This window comes from Rhipicephalus sanguineus, chromosome 11 (genome assembly GCF_013339695.2).
Source record: "Rhipicephalus sanguineus isolate Rsan-2018 chromosome 11, BIME_Rsan_1.4, whole genome shotgun sequence".
Taxonomy (NCBI): Eukaryota; Metazoa; Arthropoda; class Arachnida; order Ixodida; family Ixodidae; genus Rhipicephalus; species Rhipicephalus sanguineus.
In genome coordinates, this window is record NC_051186.1 from 68,174,977 (window position 1) to 68,200,504 (window position 25,528).

The window sequence follows — 25,528 nt, forward strand, 5'->3', positions numbered from 1 at the left end:
CTTCACCCCCCCCCCCAAAAAAAAAAAAAAAAAAAACTTATCACTACTCGGGACAGGCCTCACCGCAATGTTTGGGAAACTTCGAGAGGGTTTTATACGCTTCTGATAAGATTTCGCGCACAACGCGAGCCCCATCGATAACGCTGAATTTTTGGAAAGTTCGTGTATAAAAGGCGACGCGTTCCGCCGACGATCAGATTAGTCGACACCCGACGTCCATGCTCACCGCTATCGTTGCACAGCGAAGATCGCTTGTGCTTCGAGTTTATATTTGGCTGGACACAAGTGCGGCCCAACAAAGAGTTTCATCTTTAAAGGCTCGTTCACGCCTGCGACTAGCACCGGTCGCGCGACCAAGTTAGTGGCAACGCGACGGGTTTGGCTCAGTCGCTCGCTGATCGATTTTTTAGTCGCGCAACTGCAGTCGCGAAGCTCTGAACGAATCACTAGCGCATGAACCTGACGTCATCTTATTTTACGGGGCAGTTGCAATATTCTGCGTGTCGAAGGGTGTAAGTCGCACGCAGTTGTGAAAATCGGTCGCCTTGAGTCGCTGTTTGGTCGCCATTCGCAAATGGTCGCGCGACTGGTGACTGTCGCAGATGTGAATGAGCCTTAACATAACTCTGACTGCCACCTTCGTTACCGTCACGACAACGCGACGATATCGATGTTGGGAAACTCTATAAGTTTGTCGTAATGTGCTCCCGTGAGATCGTAATGGGACGCACCTTCATGCCTTACCTTGATGGCGGTAGTGGTGGTGGTGATGTTGCAGCAGGCGAGGTTAGCCTGGCCTGCATGGCCGGCAATTGTTCCGCCTGAGCATCTCCTGAATTGTAGGGGTATGTCACCAAGTGCCGAATAGCCCAGTGTCTTGTGGAAAGAGCAGCGATGGTCCGCACCTTGCAAAAAGGTTGTCATAGGCACCGGACATTTGAAGACGTCATTTTTCCTGAAGGGCCCGCGGCAACGAGGAAGAGCGTGCAACGAATTTTGTTGGCTTTCCTGCCTTACCTTGAAAATGAACGCAGCTACCGCAAGTTGCCGTGCAACGGCGGTCCCTGCTTCACCACTGTGGTGGGTTAGCCCACTGTTCCTATATACTGCGCCGCCTTGATGGTTTAGCCACTTGAGGAAGATTTACAGTTGGTTTGACACTGTTGCTTCAAATCTTGCAGCCACGTGCTTGCCGGCAGCGAAGCATCTTGAGGAATCGCAGGCTGAAGGGATTGCACTTCGTGCCAAACTTTGCGCCACGGCGCATAGTTTGTCACAAAGACCCGTATGCCCCGTGCGGTAATCCGATAAGTCCTGATTTACGCGGGAATATATAGGCCTCAATAAAACTTCGGTTGGGCCAATAGTTGGTACGTAACTTTTAAGGTGAAAAAATTGCAGCGCGAACCATGACGGACTACAAAGAGCAGACAAGCACTGGCACCGTGCTTTTCTGATCTCCTCCTTTTCGTGTTTCATCTTAGTTCGCGCTGTAATTCGTACACCTTAAAATATATGTAGCCTCTCGCCGATAATCCTATAGGAGATGCACACTTTTTGAATACGGGGTGTACAGAATGTACAAGATTTTTTTTTTTTGGTTGGCGAAGTTGGTGACAGATCGTCTCAACGCGTGAAGCAGCGCACAGAGACATTGTTGCAGGTGGTACGCCGATGTACATGCATATAAACCACGTTCTGTTTTCAAGACAAACCAGTTTCGAGTGTAGCGGCTGTCCTGTCGAGTCGTATCGTTCCTTTGCGTTCGTTCCGGTGCGATGCTTCACACATTGATTTTTTTTTTTTCAGGGGTGAAACAAAGTCGAGGTAAATAATTGAGGCGAGACGAAGCAGGTAACAGCTGCTCACTTATCGTAAGTTTTCTTTTCTTCTCTTCTCTTCAATTTCTCGTAATATATCTCCGCACATATTTCACTCGAGAACAACATTTCTATATTCCTCTCTGTTTTTTTTTGTGTGTGGGAATGGAGCAATTGGACACAAACAGCACGACGAGTCATATAGAGTGCAACAGAAAGAAAGTTATGTATAGTTTTTCGTTAATTGTGCAAACTCCCCGAGCTTACGAGTAAGGAAATAAAGCGTTGGGGAGAGGAGGAGGGTAAAATTTGACAGTGTGGAAAGGGAAGGTTGTCACGGAGAGAGAGAAAGCGTAGTAGTAGTAATAGCTCGCTTACAATTGTGCTCGACTAAGAACAACTATGAGACAGTTAGTTGAGGCAAGCGAAAACGTTATACACGTGAAACAACTTCTTTTAACAACGTTCGATCTCTCGCGCAGCTGCGAAACATCTCTCCAGTTTGGGTTCCGTCGTGACGTCACAGCGACGCCTCCCGCCACGTGGTCTTAGCGCTGCGCGCGGTAGCTACTACTGCTTTTGTACAAAGCCACTATAAACGTGCGAGCGCACAGAGCTTTTATACATGCCACCTGCGTGCGCCGGACGCTGCTGTATAGGCTGCTTTCCTTTCAACGCCCATCGCCACCCACTCCATCACGTATTCAAACAGAAAATTGCCTGAATCATTAAGTTCCAAGTATTTTGCGCGGGACATAGTTTGATGCCGATTATTGGCACGAGCATCTATCTACTCAGCAATACTAATTGTAATTCCTTAATACAAATGTTGTATGCGCCTACGTGCGCTGTTTTCGAATCGGAAGCGAACATGTTCGATAAATTTATCTAAACCTCACTGTTAGGCAAGTATATTATCGCACATCTATTGTACGAAGTTAAATGCTGTATATACGTACAAATCACGATGCCCCATCGGCTGATAAAAATACTAATCACTAGTGGTCAAGCGATCACTACGATATGCTTTCTTAAAATACGAAAATGTAGAGAAACCTGAAATCTGCATTAGCCGCCGCGTGTTTTGATTGAAAAACAGGGCGGAGGCATCTAGGGATAAATATATTGGTCCAGGAAAAAAAAAGATATCTTACGCTACGTGTCCTGTAACAGTGCCGCGAAAAAAACAACATACGGTAATCACGGATACGAGGCGACCCCCTCTCCCGGATATAAGCGGCCAGTTATAAGGCATCCCGCAGTCACTCAACAACCCTCGAAGACAACGACTGTCTTAACATTAAAACGCGCAACGCCTCTGAACCTTGCTTGCTGCTTGATGCGTAAGCTTAGAACATTGAGTTAAAAAGCGATGACGCAAGCTACTTTTTTTTGTAACTATAAACGACCTCGTGAGCTTCCGAAACGGACAAGAAACAACGATAATTATATGAAATAGCTTATACTGAGCGAGCCAAAAAGATGAAGGAAGAGGTCAGTTTTGGTATTTTTCTTTTTCGTTCCGAGTTCCCTTCCTTCTGTATGCATTATCATCTTCGCTTCCTCTGCGGAACACCTGCTGAGTTTAGCCCTCAGGTTCCGGGGCTTGCAGGTTCGATAGATGCCAACAGGTGATCGAAAACAAAGAAGAAACACACTCTAGAGTCCAGACAACGTTATTCGTAGACACAGTGGCCAGTTCGCAGGCCCATTCGAGTTTTTAACGTTCGCTCCAGTTCAGCAACACGGTAACAAGGAAGCATCACTATGACACGGGAACACACACACAGAAGCACATGAACTCTCGGTGTTCTGGGATGGCGTCTCATTTTCCTTATCGCGTCGGCACAGGCCTGTTCGAGATAGGTGGAGCACAGGTTCAACGTTTGTCACGTTGGTAGAGGATAGGCAATAGGAATGAGGAATTACAACAGTGGCACAACGAGAACAAAACATACATGAACAAGAACACGAAGAGAGAGAGAGAGAGAAAAGTGCTTCTCGTCTTTCATGTGCGGAGTCCCCTCCGGACGTCAGGCACAAAGTTCCTCGACGAAGTCGGCGAAAGGTACGGTAGATGCTACGTTCCCGTAGCACACGCGGTGACGTCATGCGTCTTGTAGGCAGTTTTCTTTCTTCCTTCATTGTGTCGTCCTTCGAATCTCTTGTCATGAATTGGCCAGTCGCGATAAAGGTGTGAATGGCGGTAGTCTGTAAAGCTTGAACGTAATGAGCTGCGGAGGTTGTGCAGGCCGACGAGGTTTTCCGTGTGCGGCCTATGAGAGCTTATTCTGTATTGTCATCTTGATTCTCTTATGGCTCTCCTTCAAGGAGGTGTTCAGAAGAAAGCCTGGCTCACGCTACTCCATAAGCAGTCCGTGAGAAGGCCCGACTGAGTCGGCCAACAGGGACTAGTATGAGTACATAGACGTGCCACTTGGCGATACACTAAATAACTGTGTTTCCATAAGCTGCGGAAGGCCGGCAATGCATTGCTGGAAATCTTTACGTCTATTCCTGCTTGCGGTAAAAGGACAATGCACATTATGACTGTTACCGTAGTACACGGGAAAGTTTCCGTGAGCAAGTCAGCCCCTCTGCTTGGCCATTCTCATAGACTGGCCAAAATATTAAGCGGCCATATCAACATAGATATAACTGCTACGCTTGGGATCGCTTTCTCTTCAATGCCGAGGAACAGTGAAAGTACTCGCAAATTTACGCAACGTCCCAGAGCTTAATGTCAGAACACGAGGGTTAAAAAAAATACACTTCCGTAAGCAGACATTTTATCAATGAGCCGTACCAGTATTGCCCGATGCGGCCAACCATCATTTTGTAAATCCCTAGAAGATTCGCTGGAACTTTATGGCTCTCGTTCCTGGTAGGCGTCATGCATTCTGTTCCAATATTCTGCTCCACTAGACAGCTTCCATCAATCTTACCGCATACGATAACCATTATTACGTAGAAGCGTCTTGGCATATTCTACTAATTAGGATCCCTCCGTGAATTTCATGTCGTAATGCTTCCGCACGGGAATGGTGACGCTTTTTTAGGACGTATTCTTGGTTTTCAGTGGTAGAAGTAAGCTGCCATGCAATTATTTCGGTCGCGAACTTGTGTAAGCTGTCGGCTTCTATCCTCACTGAAGCGAGATCGACACATCAATATTAAAATTGTGATTTCACAAAACAACTGAGACCGAACAGGGAGCTTTCGGGAAGGGCAGTAGTGCTGCACCCTTGAACGCATTCAAGCAATGCAACTAGTGAAGCAGCTAAGCGGTCTCGACTCAGGTTCTCCAGAGGGAACTTAATCGAGAGGGGTTCACGCGCGAACGGCCGTGGGAGACTTAGGTATCGCCCGAGGAAACAATAGCTCGCTCATGACTGATTGCTCCGCTTACGCGCTTCTCCCGGAAACACAGTTTGTCGTTTATCAACAGTGGAACGTGAAGCATGGTAATCAAGACCGCCTCGTTCATTCTGTGCGAGTACCACAGCGAACCAACGACTCCGTCTGACCAGCAAGTGCCGATTACCGCAACCGTACGCCTCCTGCCTGAAACTGATGCCACCGTGTTTACAGGCCCGTCCGGATCTGGTTATTAGCAGTCCGTTGCGTACGTCGAAAAGTCCGTTCTATTCATCAGGAAATCGGAATGGGACTCGTAGTTCCTCATATCACGTGACATCTCGCTCATTCCGCACACGACTCCAGCTCAGATTGCCAAGCACGACTTGGAACACAGGAATCTCACACTCTGTCGGATGACGCTATGTTGAATGCAGTAGTTTACCCGGTGCACGCACGAAGTCTCACAGTCAAGTAGTCTCCTGAAGTGCGACTTTTCTCAACGGTTCGGTGTACGCTCACTTCCGATTCACGGTCGTTTGTCTTCATAAGGTCACTCACCGAAGACACGATCACTACCTCTTCTGGCACCTAGAGCATGATGTCAACATACGTAATCACAACGGTCTACCGCTCCCTTCTGAAAGCCGTTGGCTACAAGCATTTCACACTTTTTTCATGGAGCACGTCGATAGTGAGCTGCCGCTAAGCCGAGGCTTCAACCCTTGCTTGGTATCATCATAGGTGGACGTGGTTGATCACGGCACAATTTCTTCGCTTCCAACGCCGCACTTTGCTGAAGTGCATGCGGGTACACGACACTGTAACATACGAGATAGCAGGCATTGAAATCTGCGAACCACTGTGGCTTGTCGTGTGTGGTGGCGTGCCATATTGTCCTCAAGTTTCAACAGCACGATGAATTCGTTGGTGGCCCGTAACTTGAAGCAGCGCACGTGCTCAAAACACCATCGCTATCTCTGGCACGAATGACGTCTCGTAGCGTCGGGTGGCTTGGAGACGAAGCACGATACTTTATCTCAAGCGGTAGTTTCCAATGTTCCGCATCCGTTTGATGCTTTCAACGCTTACCTTCAGGGTTTTTATATGAAATGTTCGATGTCCCCGCAGTGTGTACCACATAAAGAGTGCCCTATGAGAGGGGGGGGGGGACATACTGAGTGCTGCGAGTTACACGACCTCAAACATCTCACACTGAAGTCTCAAACATCCAACGCTGGAACGCTGCCTTCGATAGTGACAACGTTCACACACCTCTAAACGTACGTCCCGGTTCCAGAATAACGTCCCTAATCCCACCGAAAAAACGTAATTTCGGAAGAACAGCAAGTCTTCCAACTCTCGGAGCACTTCGAAAGGTTGTTACGACGTTGGCAGTTCAGAAGCGAAGGAAGCGAACAGACCCTATCGAAGAAGGGTCTGTCTCGCCATTGTATCATCTTCCATGTTCTTTTCCTCCAAGTGGTATGGTGTTCTTCGATGTTGTCCTGGGAAATAACGTCCCGTAGTGATAAGAGTCGAAGGACAAAAACGTGGTCGACGCCGGCCGTTGGGTCTGTCTACCTTAGAATCCTTGAATGACTCCGTAAGCCTCGAGGGCAGACATGGTCACGTAGAAGACCCACAGGCCGCCGAAGAGAATGGTGGTGGGCAACTTGAAGCGCATCGGTCCCCCTAGTTCTCCGCCTACGATCTTATTGCGGCGCAGGAGCAGCACCATGCAGCAGAAGAGCGCGCAGACGCAGAAGATGGTGACTGAGAAGGCCAGGTTGCCCGGAAGCACCTCGAACGTAGTCCCTCGTCCCCAGTGCACCAGCGCCGCCAGAGACCAGGCGACGCCGATGCCCAGGAAGACGTTGACCGCGTTGCTGCCGGTCACGTTGCCGATGGACGAGTCGGCGTACTTGTCGTTTTGAGCCGCCACCTTGCTAGCAAAGGTGTCTGCGCAGGAAAATAAAATAAAGCATGAGTTCACGGGCACAGGAGCAGGGCGCAGCAAGCAAGTCATAACTAGCAGAAACAGTTCGGCGAGTTGGCGCAAATTCATGTTTGAAAAAAGCGCGAAAGAGACAGGACATACTCATTTATGGTATTCAATGCGTACTCATATATGATTGTGTACTCATTCTATGGTTGCGAGAATCTTTAATCTTGTCATTTGTCTGTGTGCATATCTTTCTGCGCTTTTGATTAAAGCTCAATTGCTAGTAGCGCATCGCCTGTCTCTTTCGTGCCTGAGTGTTGTGGTTTTTTCGCGATTTTTTTCAATCGCAAAGTCAAAACTGTTACGGTTTTACGTCCCAAGACCCCAATATGATTATGAGTACGCCATAGTGAAGGGCTGCGGAAAATTCAACCATCTGGTGTTCTTCAACGTGCGCCTAAATCAAAGTGCACGGGCCTCTAGCATTTCGCGCCTCCATCGAATTGCGGCCGCCGCGGCCGGGATTCGATCTCGTGACCTTCGGGTCAGCAGTCGAGCACCGTAGGCACTAGAACACCATGGTGGGTGGCAAGCAAGTCACCGCTCCTTGCTAGCAATACGGAAGCACTATACTCCGTTCCATACATAGCAGTCAACGCTGTGGAGCAATGTTTGAGATTGGGCTAGTTGGTAATCCATCTTCCAACTGAGGGTTTATTAAACCCTCACTTGGAAGACAGCGCTTGTCTCTGTTCCCTTTCTTCGCCCTCGTCCGTTCTGCGCTGTTCGTTGAAGAACGCTGTGGAAGCTACCGAGACTTTTTCCAGTAGATAAGTTCGGACAAGGTAATTGCGCATCCTTGTTTCGCACCCGCAGTTTGATTTATTTCAGTCTTATGCGGAGTAATGAATTAGAATTTTTTCTGATTTTGGGATGAACTGTATTATACAGCCGTGAATATGTCGTTATATGCCTGTTAGCCTTTCACTGCCTTCGTTTCTTTGTTCTTCATTGGAAACGTCGCGACGCTTGGAGCGCGTACCCTCGCTGTGCTCGCACGAGTACTTACAACGACGAAACGCGGCTATGAGACGCGCGGAGTTACACATAGGGGCCCGGGCCCTCCCCGAAATATTGGTGAAGTAGGTGTTTTTCCTAAACAGGCACGGTTTTCAGCGTGTTTTCCTGTGTATGTCAAGCCATATAGAATATCCGAGTTTCGACGTCGACATATGAACTTATTTTACATGTTTGAACTTGTGCTACACTACTTGTGTACATGTGAACTTATTTTACCTATTTGAGCATTCATGTGGTGTTCGATTGTACTGTATTTGCAAATTTTATGTTAGACTGCGTAACATTTTGTGCCCTTGTTTATTGTTATATTGTACTGCATATTTTGTCTGCTAAGCGAGAAGGAGTAGCCGGTGCCACCATAATGGCACCGACCTCACCTATTCGTCACTTGAATGAAAAAAAAGAGATGCTACGTGAAATCATATGCTTTTATTGACCGACCTTGCAGATAATGATGTGGTAAAATTTGAAGAAACCACCAACAAAATCGGACTCTTCGTGCAAGTTTTTGCTCTCTTATTTGTAATATGCTATTGGCATGACAGCGGAAGTACTTACGCAGTAGTCATATAATGCATACACATTTCAACTAAACATTAAGGACTTGAATACTGGAGTACATGCCGGGCTTAAATCTATACCTTTACCAATGAGGAATATATATAAATGAATGAAAAAAAAGTGCAGAGGTCAACTAAATGTTGTCCAGTTTGCTACACTACTCGTGGGGAAGGGAATAGAGGAGTATATAGATAAACTTCAGCGAAAGGTGTACCAGGTATGCTTGTTCCCAGTGCGACCAGCGAGATGGCGGTCACCGAGTCCTTGAGTCCAATGGTGCAGCCAAAGTGGGATGCCAAGTCACCCACAAACGCGGTCAGGACGCCGATGAGGAGAATGCTGGTCACAAAGCAGGCCCATCCGCCCCAGTAGTCTGCAGTGCAAGATGACGTCGTGAGTACGATGTCGTCCGAGCCATAGAGTTTCTTATAAATACACTAGAGGGAACTCCGGTGCTAGTGTCTATGGGAGCTGCAACGCATGGCGCTTGAGTCAGCATGGGAATGATGGGTAGTACACGGATTTGTCTAAGCTTCGTTCTTTCGGCTCCGTTTGGCTTCGCGTCGCCTGCATCCGCTTTGTAGCAAGAGGAAGTTCAGCAAAAGACAGCAGTTCCACTTCACCACTTTAACCATTTTAGGCTCACCGATTCAAATCTGGTCACGAAGTTCATAAGCTCGATTCTTTTATCCGAAACGAACGCCAAGACACAGCAATAATCAAAGCCCCAAGTGCGTTCGAAGCCGTAAGCACGAAGATTAGGCACATTCGTGTACTACCCATCATTCCCATGGTGGCTGAAGGATCGCAGCGCCAGAGGCCCCTCTAAGTAATTGTAGGTATCTCCATGGTCCGACCTACAGTGACGTCATTACTATAGGCTAAGCAAAACTTCACCGACAGCGGGTTACGGAGAAAAGTCCAATTTATTAAGGCGGAAGCCTTAGATGCCTCACCAAATGCGAAAAGCGACCGTCGGCAGCAGCGTCAACTTTTTGTCCTTACTTTTTCCTTCATGGTACGCGTCTTTTTGGTTTTTCAGTAAGCGTCAACAAGATTCGTGCAAAAAAAAAAAAAATCGCCATCACGTGGTGACGCCGCCATATGACACCAACAGCACACGACACTACGACGTCACAAAACGTGACCTCACATGATAACGTCATCACATGGCACCGTCGCTTGGTCAAAGGTGGGCCTATCACGGAGGCAATTCAAAACTGGGTTAAGTGCGGAAAGCTTGCAAAGCCTCCGATCCTGGAGGCAGTGCGAAACCGCGTTACGTGCAGAAAACTTTCGGAAGGGGGCTGCCGAGGTTCAATACATCCACCGAGAAGAAAAAGAAGAGGCTTTCGCTTTCTAGTCATATGAAGTGAATGTAAGGGTCCCTGTGAGTTTCTGACAGTGTGACGATTTGGCTTAAGAATGCCGCAAGAACACCAAAGCACTATTTTGGAGCTTGAGCTGGTGCTCTACAAAATGCATGAAATGATTTTCTTTTTTGAGAAATTTTGCGGCAGGTGTATTATTGGCCATGTGTGTATGTCACCGGTGTCCTTTAGGCATTGCAAGGCCTTAAGTTCAGCAAGACTGTTTTCACGTACACAACATCTGCGCTGAGAAATCAACATCCGTCTAACTAGCGCGCTGGCTTGGAGTTGCAATGCGCTTTTGTTTTCATGCTTTTTTGCTCAACACTTGAAGGGGCCATGGACCGTCCCTAGCGCTTGAATAAAAAGGGCACTGCCATGAACAGCTCACAGAAATTTTGCAGTCGTGCGCGGCATGAAAAGTTTAGAAGCGGAGCGACAAGTTGCCATTTTTTCGGCCGCCCTCTTTTCATACAGAGGCCTTTGCTCACTCCCTTCGGAGCTGCCGGCGCCTGCTGTTCGACGTCGAACAGCAGAAAGCATGCTATTGGCCAATAACCGACATAAATCAAGAGCGGCGTTTGGATCAGATGAACTTTTTGCCACGGGGTGCCGCGCGCTAGTCTGCTAACATTGCACACTGCAATACACTTAAAACAGTACAATTAATGTCCCCTACACCTCCCTTGACTTGATTATCTGTTGGTTTTCATTAAAGCTGTAACAAACATTACGTAGTAACCACACTAGTGCGCACAGGAATCACGGCGGGAGAGAGTGATCGCGTTTCATCACGTGCGCTCAACAGTCAAGGCGATGAGTCGTCCAGCTCACCTGTCGGGGGGACGAACGCGAAGATGACCTTCCAGAAAACGGTGAACACGTGCATCACGTAGTCCGAGCAGGAAGGCATGCGCACCGTCACCTCGTCGCCATCTTCGCCACCCTCCTCGTCATCGTCTGGTGGGAGAAGAAACGAAAAGTCAATCGGAATGTTAGTGAAAAAACACACACCTTCTACGTCAAACCATTCGTGCTTACCTACGTCACACTAAAAACAACCTTTAAGCAAGTCAGTCTTGCCGGAATCCCGGAGACGCTGGCGGTTTCATATCTTTAAATCGTTATTATGCGTATACCGAGGAATTTGTCCTTATCCAAAACCACAGTGCGTTGGCGGACTAGTTGGTTGAGGATCATAATAAGCTTGAACAGCGCGACTGAACGCACACAAAGAACACGCACACATACACTGTGCTGACTTTCAACTGGAAATGTTTACTGTCGTGTGCGCGTTTTCAGTTGAAATTAGCACTGTGTGTGTCTGTGTGTGCGTGTTCTCTGTCCGCGTTCAGTCGCGCTGTTCAAGCTTATTACCTATCCAGGGGTTTGAATGGGCGACCAATCAAGGTTGTGTGTCGGTCCCTCTACCACGCCATCGAAATTACCTTATGTTCGTCTAGACATCCATTCATAATGATGGTCTTTAGTTTATCTCCTTTGGAATGGGACAGTGACCAGCGGTCGCCTAGCCTGTTCGTCACAGTCACCTATCACTCCATCTGTTATTCTGGCTTCCTGGCTCCTGTCTTCTTTTGCTATAGGATATCCTGTTTCTACTATAATGTACAGCTGTTCACGCCTGTAACGACTTCTCTTTCATCAGTCTCACCCCTATTTTTATGTTCGCAACATTCTAAACGAATCTCGATAATATCAACCACTGACCACATAACATTTTAATCCACTTTAATCCACCCAAAGCCTGTGACAGATACACGCCCTCCGCGGGTCTTGGTGGATGAAGAGGCTGGCATTCTACTACAGTGAGTTGCGTATTCCCCGGTTTTAGCTTGCAGCCGGAACACAGCTCCTCCAGGTCACAATATTTACTCCGGCATTCAATTTTGTCAAGGAGCACACAGCCCGGGCTTCAAGTAGAAAAGCGCTACCCCTTGCGGCAGTACCAACCGAAGGCATCAGCTGGCAGTGACAACCAATGATTCGGCTTGGTACGTCCACCTGCTAGATTCCTGGGCACGCTATAGCGACGTCCTCAACAAGGCGTGAGTCCACGGTTCTATCCACGAACAAACTAGAATTCTGCTTCAGGTCCGGAGATTTATTTACAGAAAACGTAAGGGTCGTGCTGCTTTATGACGTTTGTCTCACTTTTTTTTGTCTCTCACGGCTATAACCCTTTGCGCAATGAGAGAACAAACCGGTGCTCTCATGAACAAAGATCGCGAACGCCTAGGAGGAGATCTGACAGGAAAATAACACTCTTAAGCAGGTCCTGGTTAAATGCTGGCTATATCCAGGAAACCAGACGAAAAATGCCAGATTTGCTGGTTTTATCTAGCACTTAAAGCGGGACCTGATTAAGAGTGAATGACGCAAACGTTAGAATATAAGCATGAACACTTATCGCGGTACACTTCCCACTTTTTGAGAAATTTACAGCGTGCAAATGGACAGTACGTAAAAGAATAAACACGACACAATCGATGAAGGAGAAAACCGAGCAGTAAAAATAATGAGATATTTCACCAGAGAAAAACATATTTCAGTGCTCAGAATGCTTGAAGGAAAGAAGGAACAAGCTGGCACAGCTGCTCCGTCTTTCTTTCAAGCATTCTGCGCATCGAAAAAGGTTTTCCTTCCCAAGTATCTTGTACCAACCGGCCGAAGTAGCCACCTTGTTGCGAAAATAGTGAGAGACCACAATATTTAACTTCTGAACCCTACTTTACCAGGATGCACAAAACGAAACAATAGAGCGAGAACTGAATGGGACAGACAATTGGGAGCTTGCTTACTACAAGCACTTTTATCTCCAGGCATACTAAGCTCCGTATGCACAAAGTTTTATGACGTCTATGCGCAGTCGGGAATCGACGATCGTCAGTGCGGCAATAGAAAGCTTTGAAACAGCGTGCACAGGGTTAGCGCTCGTTGAGTACGATAGGCTATTTTCGTAACTTAACGTGAGAGAGGATAGCGTGTGACGCATGCGCAGTGGCAACAAGCGCTAGCGCGAAGTTTTGCGTTAGCGTTTCTCACTACTGCGCATGCTTCATAGCCTACCCCCTTGGGTACCCACGTGTACCTAAGCAACGCTAAAACTGCGAACCTTATATTAAAACTGCCTAATATCTCGTTATTTAGTCGATCAGTGTGATGTTTCGCGGATGGCAGCAACTCAGGCTGATAACAGAACGCTGTCAAATAATGCAGGGCTCGTGGCTTTACTGGTTATCAATGGTTAGCAATGATGACTAAGGCCCGTCAATGGCAATAATAATGTAGCCCCTTAAACCTGTGAGTTGGAAACCTAATTTTCGTGCAGTTGCAGCATCATGACGCAAACTAAAAAATCTATTCGATGGAGGTCTTTTCGACGGCAAAACACCTGTAACGTCTTTAGGATTTGTTGCATAGCATACTCACCTGTACCTGACAGTTATTGCCTCTGCTCATGCACACCACTTACCTTTGCTGAATTTCAAGCTGGCGCTTTCCATTTCAAACGCTTCCTCCGTATGAAACTTGTTCCGGTCGTCGTCTTTAACCGTGCACCGTTTGCGTTAGGACGGGGATGCGGGTTAGGTTTTAGACATGCAAGGTATTTTTTAGGGTTGTTTTTTCGAGCAGTGAGTCAAGCAGCAGGGCAGGCAGGCACCACGGTAGGCAGGCAGCAGGCCCCCACAGGTCGCCCGAAAAACCAAGGTGGAAAACCAAGGAAAAAAGGAAACGAAAAGAAATAAAAAAAGAAAATTAAGGAAGATCCAACGAACCAGTCGAGATTCACGTTAAAGCGAAGCTTTGTTTGACAGTCTCTATCAAGCGCGCTACAAAGAGGCGCGCAGTGCTTGCTGTTCAGTTATCTCACTTCTGGCTCCCTCTTTTCGTGGGCGTGTGCTCCACACTGCCCAACGAAACGGATCCCGTCTAATAGACCTGTCACAATAACTTGGTGCCATTTTGAAAGACCGCACTTACGGGCACCGAGTGTCATAATGGTGGCGCGCTGCTACACGAGAAAAAGAAGCGTATTTTGGAAATTATAGTAAGGGCGATAACTAAGTCAGCAGTACAACGTATATGCGTTAATTTATGGAATGTTTGTTGCGTATTAATGTGTTACGGTTATGAAGACCCCTTAGAATAAACTTTACGGACAAACGGAGCGGACGCGACCATTGCACGGCATGTGCTGTGGTATACCCCTAGCGGCCGTGGTCGTAAGCTGCCTGAGCGTCAGAATAGCAGCATAGTTTTTGACAGCGAGGCTGTTCTTATTCGACCCTTCGCCATCGCCGGCGGTGAAACGCTGGCCACGTGGCCTTGCGGTGTGGCGAGAGTGAGGCTCTGTAGGAAAGAGGGAAGGGCCGCACCATGTCGAGAGAGGTCTGGCCGAAAGGGGGAAGACAGTGCCTTGCGGAGAGAGGCGAAAGTGAAGCTCGGCGGAAAGGGCGAACCAATGAGAGGCGCGCCAGGAGGGGCGATGGTGAGGCTCTGTGGGAAGCGCGTCAGAATCCAGCTGTTTGCGAGAAGTAGGTCAGTGGGGGGCTGGGTGGAGTATAAAGGAGGGTGTCGGTTAGTCGGGAGTTCACTCTTCCAGAATGGCCAAGACTGCTCGCACTCCCGAGGAAGAAGCCGCCCAACGTAGGCAATATAAAGGCAATAGACTGACAAAAGGGGGGGGGGGGTCATCAGCTTCGCTATTTTGCTGGCTTTCATGGAGTGGAGCTGGCTGATTTTTTTTAGTACAGCAGGTTTTAACACCTAACAATATCCCTAATAACAAAACCGATGGTTTAAAGACACTATGAACCCAAATTCCTATACTAATTTATCTATTTTCGAGCCACTGCTGCCGAGAGTACACACTACGACGCAGCGAAAGGAGTTAGGCGACCGCACTCGCCGTCGAGTGCGTTTTGCAGCGATTGTCACTAAGTGTTCCCGTTTGACAGCGTGCGAATGACATTAGCGGCAAAGTGCACTCGCTGAATGTGCACTTATGTTTTCCCGTGTGATAGGAGTATAAAACGTGGCTGCCGTCACTTGTCTCCAGCGCCAGAAACTTGAATTTGGTGATTGCGGTGTGCGAAGCACACGTCGCCTTCGCGACGTGTGCTAACTGTAGCCTGGAGCGAGATTCTGAATGCCACCTGACGGCGCTATGCTTAGTTGAAAAATATTACAAGACTTCTTTAGAACTGAACAAGCAGCACAGTGATCAATTATAATTTGTATGGCTATTGAAAAGCGAATTACCTGAGGTATTTGGATGTTTTCAGTTCTGTGACAGCTGCGGGATAGCTTAGAGAGTTGGATATTTCGATTATGTATCACAGATGCGATGAAACAAAAAAAGCTTCGCTTTTGACGAAACAAAGAAACAGAGTCTGTTTGAACCGAAACTCTCAAACCACGTAACTGAGACAACAAAAAGTAAAAAAAAAGAATGCAGGCATGCCTTACCTTGCTTTCATTAATGATCCGTTGCATGCTTGGAACTTACGAACTTTTCTATCAACGTGTCGGTTATAACTATTAGAATTCAGACTAAGGGGCTAAAGTTGTGAATATTGATAGACACCGCATACGCCATCACTGACATGCTGTGGCTTGTGCAACTTTTACTAAGAATCTATCACAAATTATTTTGCGTATTCAGAGTTTTTTTAAATTAACTTGGCGGTCGCGTCGCTACCTGTGTTTTGTTATTTTTGCGTTTTCTAGATTACCAAGCGCCTTCTTGTGGCAAGAGTGCTGCTCTTGGGGCAGCGAGAGGGTGGCTCACTAATACGAGAAAAAAAAATAAAGCTTTTCTGTTATGTGTCCCTTTCAATTAAAAAAAAAAGCCATGCAGATCGCAAAAAATATCACGAAGGTTTTAACAAACCTCATCACAAACAAGTACATGGGACTCCTGACCACGAGATAAGATAAACGACCTTATTTTTCCTATTTCGATCATATTTCGTGGCATTCCTAGATGTCTGGTGCCACGGTGTGTGCCCATGGGTGTAAAATTAGGCGTGCCGTCTCCTTTTGGATGCCACACATTCTGTGTTCGCTTCATCAGGCTGTTACAAACAGCAGGGTAGGAAATAATAACTATTACTGAGGTTTTACGCCCCAAAACCACGATATGATTGTGAAGGACGCCGTAGTTCAAGGCTCCGGTAATTTTGACTATCTGGTGTTAATTAACGTGCACCTAAAACTAAGTACACGGGCATCTAGCATTTCTACTCCATCGAAATGCGGCCGCCACGGCCGGGATTCGATCCCGCAACCTTCGGGTCAGCAGTCGAGCACCGTAACCACTATAGACCACCGTGGCGGGTATGGTAGGAAAGAGTATTGCAAGCAGCATCGTATCGTGCTCTCTTGGAGATACAGTGTATGCACAAGCAAAAGCAGAATGAACGTAGATCGAAGAATCTAATTGGCCAGTTGCAAGTGATGCTCATGCAACTATGCTAAACTAAGGCGTGAAGCACATACATAAGCAAGTAGCTGTCGTACAAAGCAGGCGTGTTCACGCAGTAGAATGTGCAATTTGCGATTGAAAAGCACGTCGCGCTCAACTCGAGCGCAGCACGACCGTTGTCGACCTGGAGGCTGTGACTTTGACTACACGTGACACGATATCTGAAAAGATCTGAAAGACACTCTCGCGTTGTCTCTCAGCTAAATGCTAACTTAGAGAAAGTCACAGTTTCGTCGAAAGGACGAATCAGTGAATGCGATAGCAACAAATTGGAATGCAATACGAAGAAAGGCTAGCGGCTAACTCCTTTAAGGATCCGATATCGCGTGACTAAAAAACGCTGGCGTAACAGAATACGGCCCCTCCAGGGAGCGAAGCGCTTTTCGTGCTGTCTGTCGCTTCAACGCGAAGTAAGCTGTGACAGTACAGCACGTACAAGGGTATGAACCGTGTACTGATCTCAGTCGAGATAACGCGCGCGACCGCGCCCTTATGATCAAAGATCGCAGTTGCTGCCCGGGTGACGCAGCCTCGTCACCGGCAGCCCTTCATGCTCCTTCACCAGACGGAGCCGGTCAGCGCGTTTCATATCTGGTTGAGCACTGCAAGTCAGCACCCTTCGCAATCTTTCACTCGCACATTTGAATATTCGGCGCGAGGAACTATGTTATCGGTTTAAACTTTATACGGAACATGACGGCGACGGCAACGGCAAAAATGCCCAACCATGGTCAATATAATTGCTTTCGCAATAAAAGCTCATTTTCAGAGTGCTCCTAAAATAACAAGAGTGTAACACTTCTTGTAGGACCAATTACGCTCGTAATAAACTTTGAACTTTAACAACAGAAGAAAGTAACACTTGCCGAAAGGACAAATTGGCGCTTGCTTAAGAATGGGCGAGCGCGTTATTTCAGGCGAACGTCTTCATAATGTTAAGTCTTACACAGAAGCAATGCCCCATTGATCGGTGCCCGTTACTGCGCACCGATCAAGACAAACCGAGCCAAGATGTGCTCCGCCATCAGAAGCCCCAACGACGGGAATCAGTTTTGGGCCGTCCAGAGGGCCCACGATGCGGTGGTCAGGCTTAGCCTGCCCGTCCTAACGTGGGAGGAGCCCACTGCGCGCCAGTAGCGTCTCTCAGGACCAGCAGTGAAGTTTACCAACGAACCAACACGCCATTATCGAAATTTTGGCTTCCAGACATCAGCCAAATATTCTTAAGCGCCCGAAATGCGAAATATAAACGTTGTTCACGACATTACGATATGTTATGCGTATGGTCATGAGCATGTGTGCACATCATTTTTAAAACGCAAGCTCTCATATACGTCTACTAGCCACACGCCATTATGTATGCTATAGCAGAATCTCAAAAGATAACACCACTTTTTTTTTACATATCATCGCAGGTGTAAAAAAAAGCGGTTCCCTTATCAGGGATGCAGCCAGGATTTTATTTTCGGGAGGTGTCCGCGTGTGTAATATGCAAACAAGTAGCAAAAGTCACGGAGGAAGGGGAAGGTTCGAACCCCTCTCCCTCTGACTGCGACTATGGCCTTCAAGGAATCCTAACACGGATGAAAGGGCCGCGAAGTGCGCCACGTGCGCTAGTAAAAAAAGGGGCGTACCTTACCGAGTCGTAAAACCGAAACTACGCTTGACCTTTTGCCGTAGGATCGTTCTCGGAGCTTTTACAACTGGCGCGACAACGATAAGATCGCCGCATTACGGAGACCCCCGCGTGCTCTCCGAGAAACAGCCCGAACAGCGGAAGTCAATTCCGCCCGTAAAAAATAATAAAGAAGTAAAGAAAGAGAGTGCACCAACAGTAGCTGGCACGAACGAAATACCGAAACACTCTAAGGTGAAGTTAAGGTGCGCACCGGAGATGCTGGCAGCGACACTTCAGTCCTTGTAAAAAAAGCTGGCTGAGGTTTAACTCTCGTAAACCTGGTTATCAGGAGCCAAAGGTAAGTTTCGCTTGGTTTTGCAAACTACGCATACAGGCGCCGGCTGCAATGGCTTCGATCTTGGCACACTTACGCCCTTGGTAAGCTTCTCTACAACGTACTACCGAGCCTCCTTTTGATCCGGTGTTTCAGCGAGCAGTTTTGCCTTTGCTTAAGAATTTGCAGCCTCCCGTGTTGTTATATCTAATGGATGACTGGATTCACACTCTCGCTTGCGCTGAAGCGTACGCACAGACGCCCCCAGCCGACGCACCATCATGCCGATACTCAGTGACCGAGTGCCGGCGAAGCAGCCGCCTAGTCACGTGGTACCGCTGCGGCGAGGTCTAAATGATGGTGGTCTTAATAATGGTTTCTATGAGCTCACAGCCTGTACTCGCCTAGTGTGAGCAGGTGGTATAAAGCCTAGGGCCCTCAAAACAACAGTAACATTTCGACGTGTAACCAATTACTATACTACACTATACGAAAAGGGAATTGTGTTGAGCAAGTCTTAGCCAATAAGGAGATATATTCAACGTTACAGTGCAGCAACGGCACCTCTTTAAAAATGTGGTCATATCAGTAAAGGCTGTGGGCTCACAGCCTGTTCTTGCCGAGCGTGAGGGGCTGATTGTTGAGAATTGAGTGTACGTTCAACACAATATCATATACTAATTCTGCTGTTCGACGTGTTGTTATCATGTATGCGACGTCTCTCGTAAAGCTTAGACAGCAGCATACAGCTCTCTTATAATAGGTTAGAGTACTCTAAGTCCATTATAAAGTGTCAGCAGGGTATACAACAACAGGAAATGGGACAGAACAAAGAGAGGCAAGGAGTGTTGTTAATTACTGCAATTAACAGCGCTCATTGCCTCTATTATGTCCTGTTTCCTATTCTTGTACGCGCTGTTAATACTTTCTAACGGATCCATACCAACTTGCCCAAGCTTCAACTTTTTGAAAATACTCCTAGTCGTTAACTTTTTTTCGCAAACAAAGAAATGTTTGTGCCAGAAATGTTTGTGCTCCATCGTTCAACGAGACGACGTACCGATTTCGGGTTGATCAGAGAATAGCAGATGATGCATGCACACTGGCAGTTAGTAAATAAACACACAACGAAATACGCAAAAAAATGAGTACACACAGAAATCACGACGTACCGCATGCTTTGGAACAAGAGGCTGGGAAGAAGTTAACCCACATAATTCCAGAATTGGTGCGTTTACGACATCCGAGGAGCGAGGCAGTTTGCGAAGGTGGCATGAAAGCGGAAGTCACGTACCAGCGACCACAGTAATGGCTTCGATGAACTGCTCCTTCCAAGAGGATGTTCCGATCATCAGCGAAACGTTGGCCTTTTGGAAGAGCTTGTCCACAGTGTTCTGCAAGAGCACCAGCAAAGGGAGGTCAGCAGCTTGTAGACTATACTATTCGCAGGCGATGAAATGTGGTAGGTTTCACGAATGGCAAAACATAAAGAGTCATACCAAATATGCGCGATGAAAAATTTTTGGTACACTTTAAAAAAAAATGGTGACGTTTCGCTCTCCTTTGCTACACATGTCGATCTCACATGTATAGCTCTCTTTAAAGAGTGACGTTGACTCTCTTTAGGAGAGTGGTGAACACACAACTTTCCGAAAGACAGTGTGATTCTCTAAAGAGAGTTATACGTGTGAGAGTCACATGTGCAGCAAATAGTCAAATGACACCTTTTTTTAAAGAGTACATATCTAGGAGCACAGATACGCAGTAACTGTGTGATTTGTAAATGCAAAAGCCTTGATGCCTCATCACACGCGAAAATTGACCGTCGGCGACGTCAATATGAGTGATGCAAAAAATCATCACCATGCGATGAAGTCACTACATCACGTCGCAGATCGCCAAAATTGTACCACTTGTAATGCGATTTTTTTAGACTGAGTAATAAATGAAGATGCATTGTTCTTTATAAAGAAACAAACCGAGTTATTTAGACGTTCGTCCATAACTTGTTCTAGATCGCATAGCGTCTCTTTTTTTTTTTTCGTATCGTGGCCTCCGCGATTAGTTCGTGCAGCCGGAGCCAATCACGGAGGCCACGTTTACAGGGACAAAATCCAAGGGCGAGACGCACGGACTTACACATTCTGCCACGTGATTTTGCTTATCAATCTTCTTGCATAGGTTTCACAGCGGTGCACCTGATGTATGAAAGATATGTTGTCGATAAGCACCTCTGTGTGACTGCTTCGCGTCGTTGCTGACGCTTGCTAAACGAGCGGCTTCAAATTCGCAATGACGATAATCTGGCTTACGCGTTCCTTACAGCTGCAGTTATGGAGGAATTAGGTTAAAGGACAAGACGCATGTCCTAAATATTCCTCCGAAAATACCTTTATGCTTCGTCACCACAATTTTACTCCATATTTTTGGTGAAACGTTCCAATTTAATCTAGGGCGACCTTGAAGGCTTTGGAAATAAGAAAAGGTTCGCTGAATGCTTTGTGATTGCTCTTGTGTAGCGGTGCACGCAACTGATTCTCACATGTAATTAGTACGGCTTATCGCTCTCCCTCGGTAGAACAATGGATGCTCTTAATCGCCTATCTTTTTAGATGCGAAGCATCTTATGGCGGAGTTCAAACTGGTGGTGTGCGGCGGGACCACCCTTACTGCGCATGCGCAAACCCTCTCCACACATCTCCCCCACTCTACTCCCCCTCTGAAACGCGGGCTCGACATGCTGAAACGCTGCTTCGCATCGCCTCGTGGTCTCCTTTAGCCGGAGATGGTGTGATTTTTCTTCATTCACGGTGCCCTAAACATGCTCAGCATGACACCTCGCATAGCATGGTGAGGAATTATAGAACTAGTTAGAAAACTGAAATAACATAGCCAGTCTTTCGTTACGCTGCAGGCTTTGCTACGTGATCCCGGCGGCCAATTATGCAGTTTACCGGCACAAAGGCTGTTATTATCTCGAAAGCCTTATGTGGCTCATCAACCTCGAAAAGTGACCGTCCGCAGCATCGGCGTCAATAAGAGTGACGAAAAAAAAAGTAATCACGCGATGGCGTTCTCATACAAGGTCAGCACGGCGTCGCAGATCGCCAACATTTGTGACATCATGACGTCAACACATGACACCGTCGCTTGGTCAAAAGTGGACCGATCCCGGTAGGCGCTCAAAAACCACACCGGGTGCAGAAAGCTTTCAGCAGAGGCAGGGGGGTCAATACAATCGATTGTGAAGAAAAAGATTGCTTTCGCCTTCCAGTCGTCTTAGGTAAATGCATAAAGGACCGTGTGAGTTTTGGCCTTTGATGTAATGGTAGGCCAATCCGGAGTATAAACACCTCTGCTACCTGGCTCTATATATACTGCAAGATATGACGCATGACTTCGAGCGCCTCATTCGTTTAATAATAAAACGCGATCAACCTTCCAAAAAATTGGAGGCCAGCCTAATGCTTCAATTAGGCGTTCGGCAGCGGCACTCGCACCTGAGCGTTCGTTTGCCCTGGTGTATTTATTCCTGGTGCATAACTTTGTGTTTCGTCGCACTGCCGAAGCGGATTTTCGGAGGCTACTCAGAAATAATCGCGTGGTTCACCAAATCGCCAACCTTTGAACGCCGTATACTTACTCTTTCCGACACATTCAATGTTAACGAAAGAAGGGTAGTGGATCGAAGGTCCGCTTCTTTTCTGTTAGACGCAACCACACGAGGGCTACAGTTGCTTAAAGGGGACTTGCAACACTTTTCGAAGTAATCATCGAATTACCTAACTACCGATGTCTATTGCTTCACGAATCGACAGCCGGAATATTTTGTTTTTATTTTTTTAGGGTCCGTCAAGTTCGAGCGGAGTTGCAGGGATTTGTCGCACGCTGTAAGCGCTTTCTCTCCCCTTTCGTCCCAGCGAGCGTTCATTTAGTTGTTACGCATTTAAAATGGTCAAAGTTAATTGCCCGATCGACGAGGGCGGGGAAATGGGCGTGTTGGTCAGTCATAGTTTACACACGTTTACTCCCGACATTCCACTTTAACCACTTTACGGAATAAGACAAACCTACAAAAAAACTTGAGCAGCGCAGGATAGCATCTATATTAAAATTCATTTACGAACTTTATCACCGGGACTTCAAATTACCACGGAGGTGTTACCTTCAAGATCCTTTTGAAACTTTCAGCCAGAACGCGTCAGAGTAAAACTTTTAGGCAACCAGTTAGATACATTTATGTCCACATGTGCCCTCTCTTTCCTCGCGCAATTTTTTATTGGAATACGTTATCTGAAGAAGCAATGAACTCTGTATCGTTAGATTCATTCACTGAGCAAATTAGAAATATTAGTTTTCTTGATGTACATGGCCTGATATTGATATATACCTTGTTTTGAGTGTAATTATCTTGTATTAACAAGCAATACATGTACAACACATTGCTGTGCCCTTCCGTTTATGTACTCGTTATTTATTTTACTTTTACAACTACACCAAGCTAGTCAATGCATTGCATTTGTAGTATGTGTTGTTCGTATGCACTCCTGCATGGACCCGAGGAGGGCCCGTAGTATCTGTAAATAATAAAAAAAGTAGTAGAAATTTTATCTGCATAGCAACGAAACAAGGACACAAGAAGAAACGAAGGGGACGAGACAAGCTTTTGTCTCGTGCTTTATCGTTTCTTCTCGTGTGCATGTCTTGTTGCGCTGTCCAGATCATAGAGTTTCCTATAGATACACTAACTCTGGCGCTAGTGTCTATGGGAGCTGCAACGCACGCGCTTCAGCCGGCATGGGAATGATGGGCAGCACACGTATTTGTCTAAACTTCGTTCTTATGGCTCCGTTCGGCTCCGTATGGCCTGCATTCTCCTTGTCGCAAGACGAAGTTCAGCAAACGTTCAGCAGTTCCACTTCACCACCTGAACCTTTTAGGCTCACTAATTCAAATCTGGTCACGAAGTTCGCAACGATCCATTCTTTTATCCGAAACGAACGCCAAAACACAACAGTAAACAAAACCACAAGTACGTTCGAAGCCGTAAGGACGAAGATTAGGCAAATACGTGTACTACCCATCATTCCCATGGTGGCTGAACGATCGCTACTCCAGAGTTCCCTCTAGTTAATATTGGGAAACTCTATGGTCCAGATAACATTTCTAATCGCCAAAGATGGCGACTCTTAAAGAGCGTCTGTAAAGTAGTGCCATAAGGCGTACCGACCTTGAACTCCTTGCTCTCCTTGATGCGGATGGTGCAGCGGCACTGGTCGCCCAGTCGCGGTCGACCCATGAGCGCAATCTTCTGCGCCTCGGTGAGTTCAACCTTCGGGCACATCTTCCACGCCGTGCTCGCGAAGGAGATCTGCGGGGAAGGGCCGCGCAAGCGTGACGGTAAGCGTTACGACGACCGTTAAGTGAAAACGAGATAGCCGGGACACCGAGAGAAAGTGAGCGAAGAGCTCCTTCGTGGGTCGAGGCGGATAGCATGATAGGGAGGAAAGACGTTAGGTGAGTGAAAGAGAGATTGTCTTTTTGAAAAAAAAAAAAAAAAAAACGCGGCACGTCTCGAATGTTAATGATGCACAGCGTCTCCGAAAAAAAAAGTTAGAGCGAGGGACTATGGCTTAGAGCCCTGCGTTGTGCGACGCGTGAATTATTTATTTTGTGAAAAATCTCGAGTAAATCGCTTTCTCTTGTCTTTACACGATTACACGATGAGTTTGCTTCTTTTTTTTTATAAAGAGCCTTGAAAATTAGGGCGCGCGATGGCTTCGGCCTTGCTGACACGTGGACGAGTTTGCGAAAATTTCAAGGAAACTGTCTCTTTTCGCCTTGATCTGACACATAGATTAGGGCTGAGTTAAGATGAGCTGTTTTCATGGGACAATATGATAAGATTGTGTAACGGTCGAAGGTAATGTTATTTTATTGTTACAATACGGAAGTCTGAACGTATCAAAAATATGGAAAAGTCGTATATATTAAAAAAAAAAAAACGGCAACTCGTTTTATTCGATTCCTACATAAACGGAAAGTGCATTTACTGATTTTATTTGCGGATTCGCGACGTAGCTGATTCGTATGTTATCTTTAATGTTTATATCTTTAATATACACAATCAAACAAATAAACGTTCCGTTTAAAAAAAACATTTCGCCTAAGTAAGCAGACTGCACTTTCTTTGAAAAAAGATACATAATTATCGCTCAACAGGGTAACTTTCTAGTCTTGGAGCATACGCGTGCATTTAGCGCAAATTATTATTTTTTTTCTCGAGAGACATCAAGTCATCTGATGAAATCGAGCATAGGTGTTTCGGCTAAACCTTAAGCTATGAACTTCATTGGGAATATTAAAACATTTTAGCCTTTCGTAATCGACTTACAATGGTTACTTGGTAACTTTAGGCACTGCTGATTTGCAACGATATGTTCAGCTCATATTAAGATATTTAACGCTGTTAGCAACTGGAAGGTGAACCAGAGTACAGCTCGCAATTAAACGCTTATCACAGCGCGTACAGGGCTAGCTTCGAGCCCATTCTTTGCAAATGAAAACGTAGGATATGTACCCCTCATCCATGCCTAATGCAATGACGCGCACTTACAAAAAAAAATAAAAATAGAATGATGCCTCTATCAATAAAAAAATTTCTTTTATTTATTTTGTTTACGCAATGCCTGCTGGAAAAACGCAAAAATTGGGGCATAAAAGCTGTGCATCGAAACTGTTATACACGTACGGTAGCACCACGATATATTCACAGTTCTATATAGTTTTTTTTTAGAATTTTCATCGAAACCTTATTCTTATTGGATGTTTAATGTAATTTACACAGTTATATAGGGATAGAGTAATATTTACAATCTAGAAAAATAGCTATTTCTCTATACATGCAAAAAATGCATGAAACACTTTGGCACACT

At 46.4% G+C, this 25,528-nt stretch overlaps 1 protein-coding gene across 1 annotated transcript in view; it reads right to left on the reverse strand.

Moving 5' to 3' along the window:
- Positions 1 to 1,642: 1,642 nt before the first annotated feature.
- Positions 1,643 to 25,528, reverse strand: part of LOC119374471 (sodium/calcium exchanger 3-like) — a 291,218-nt gene continuing 267,332 nt past the window's right edge. The window contains 7 exon segments of the mRNA XM_037644580.2: positions 1,643 to 7,139; positions 8,978 to 9,136; positions 10,968 to 11,093; positions 13,627 to 13,698; positions 19,888 to 19,987; positions 23,824 to 23,925; positions 23,927 to 23,964. Of these exon segments, the coding sequence (XP_037500508.1) occupies positions 6,763 to 7,139; positions 8,978 to 9,136; positions 10,968 to 11,093; positions 13,627 to 13,698; positions 19,888 to 19,987; positions 23,824 to 23,925; positions 23,927 to 23,964 (974 nt within the window). The 3' untranslated portion in view covers positions 1,643 to 6,762.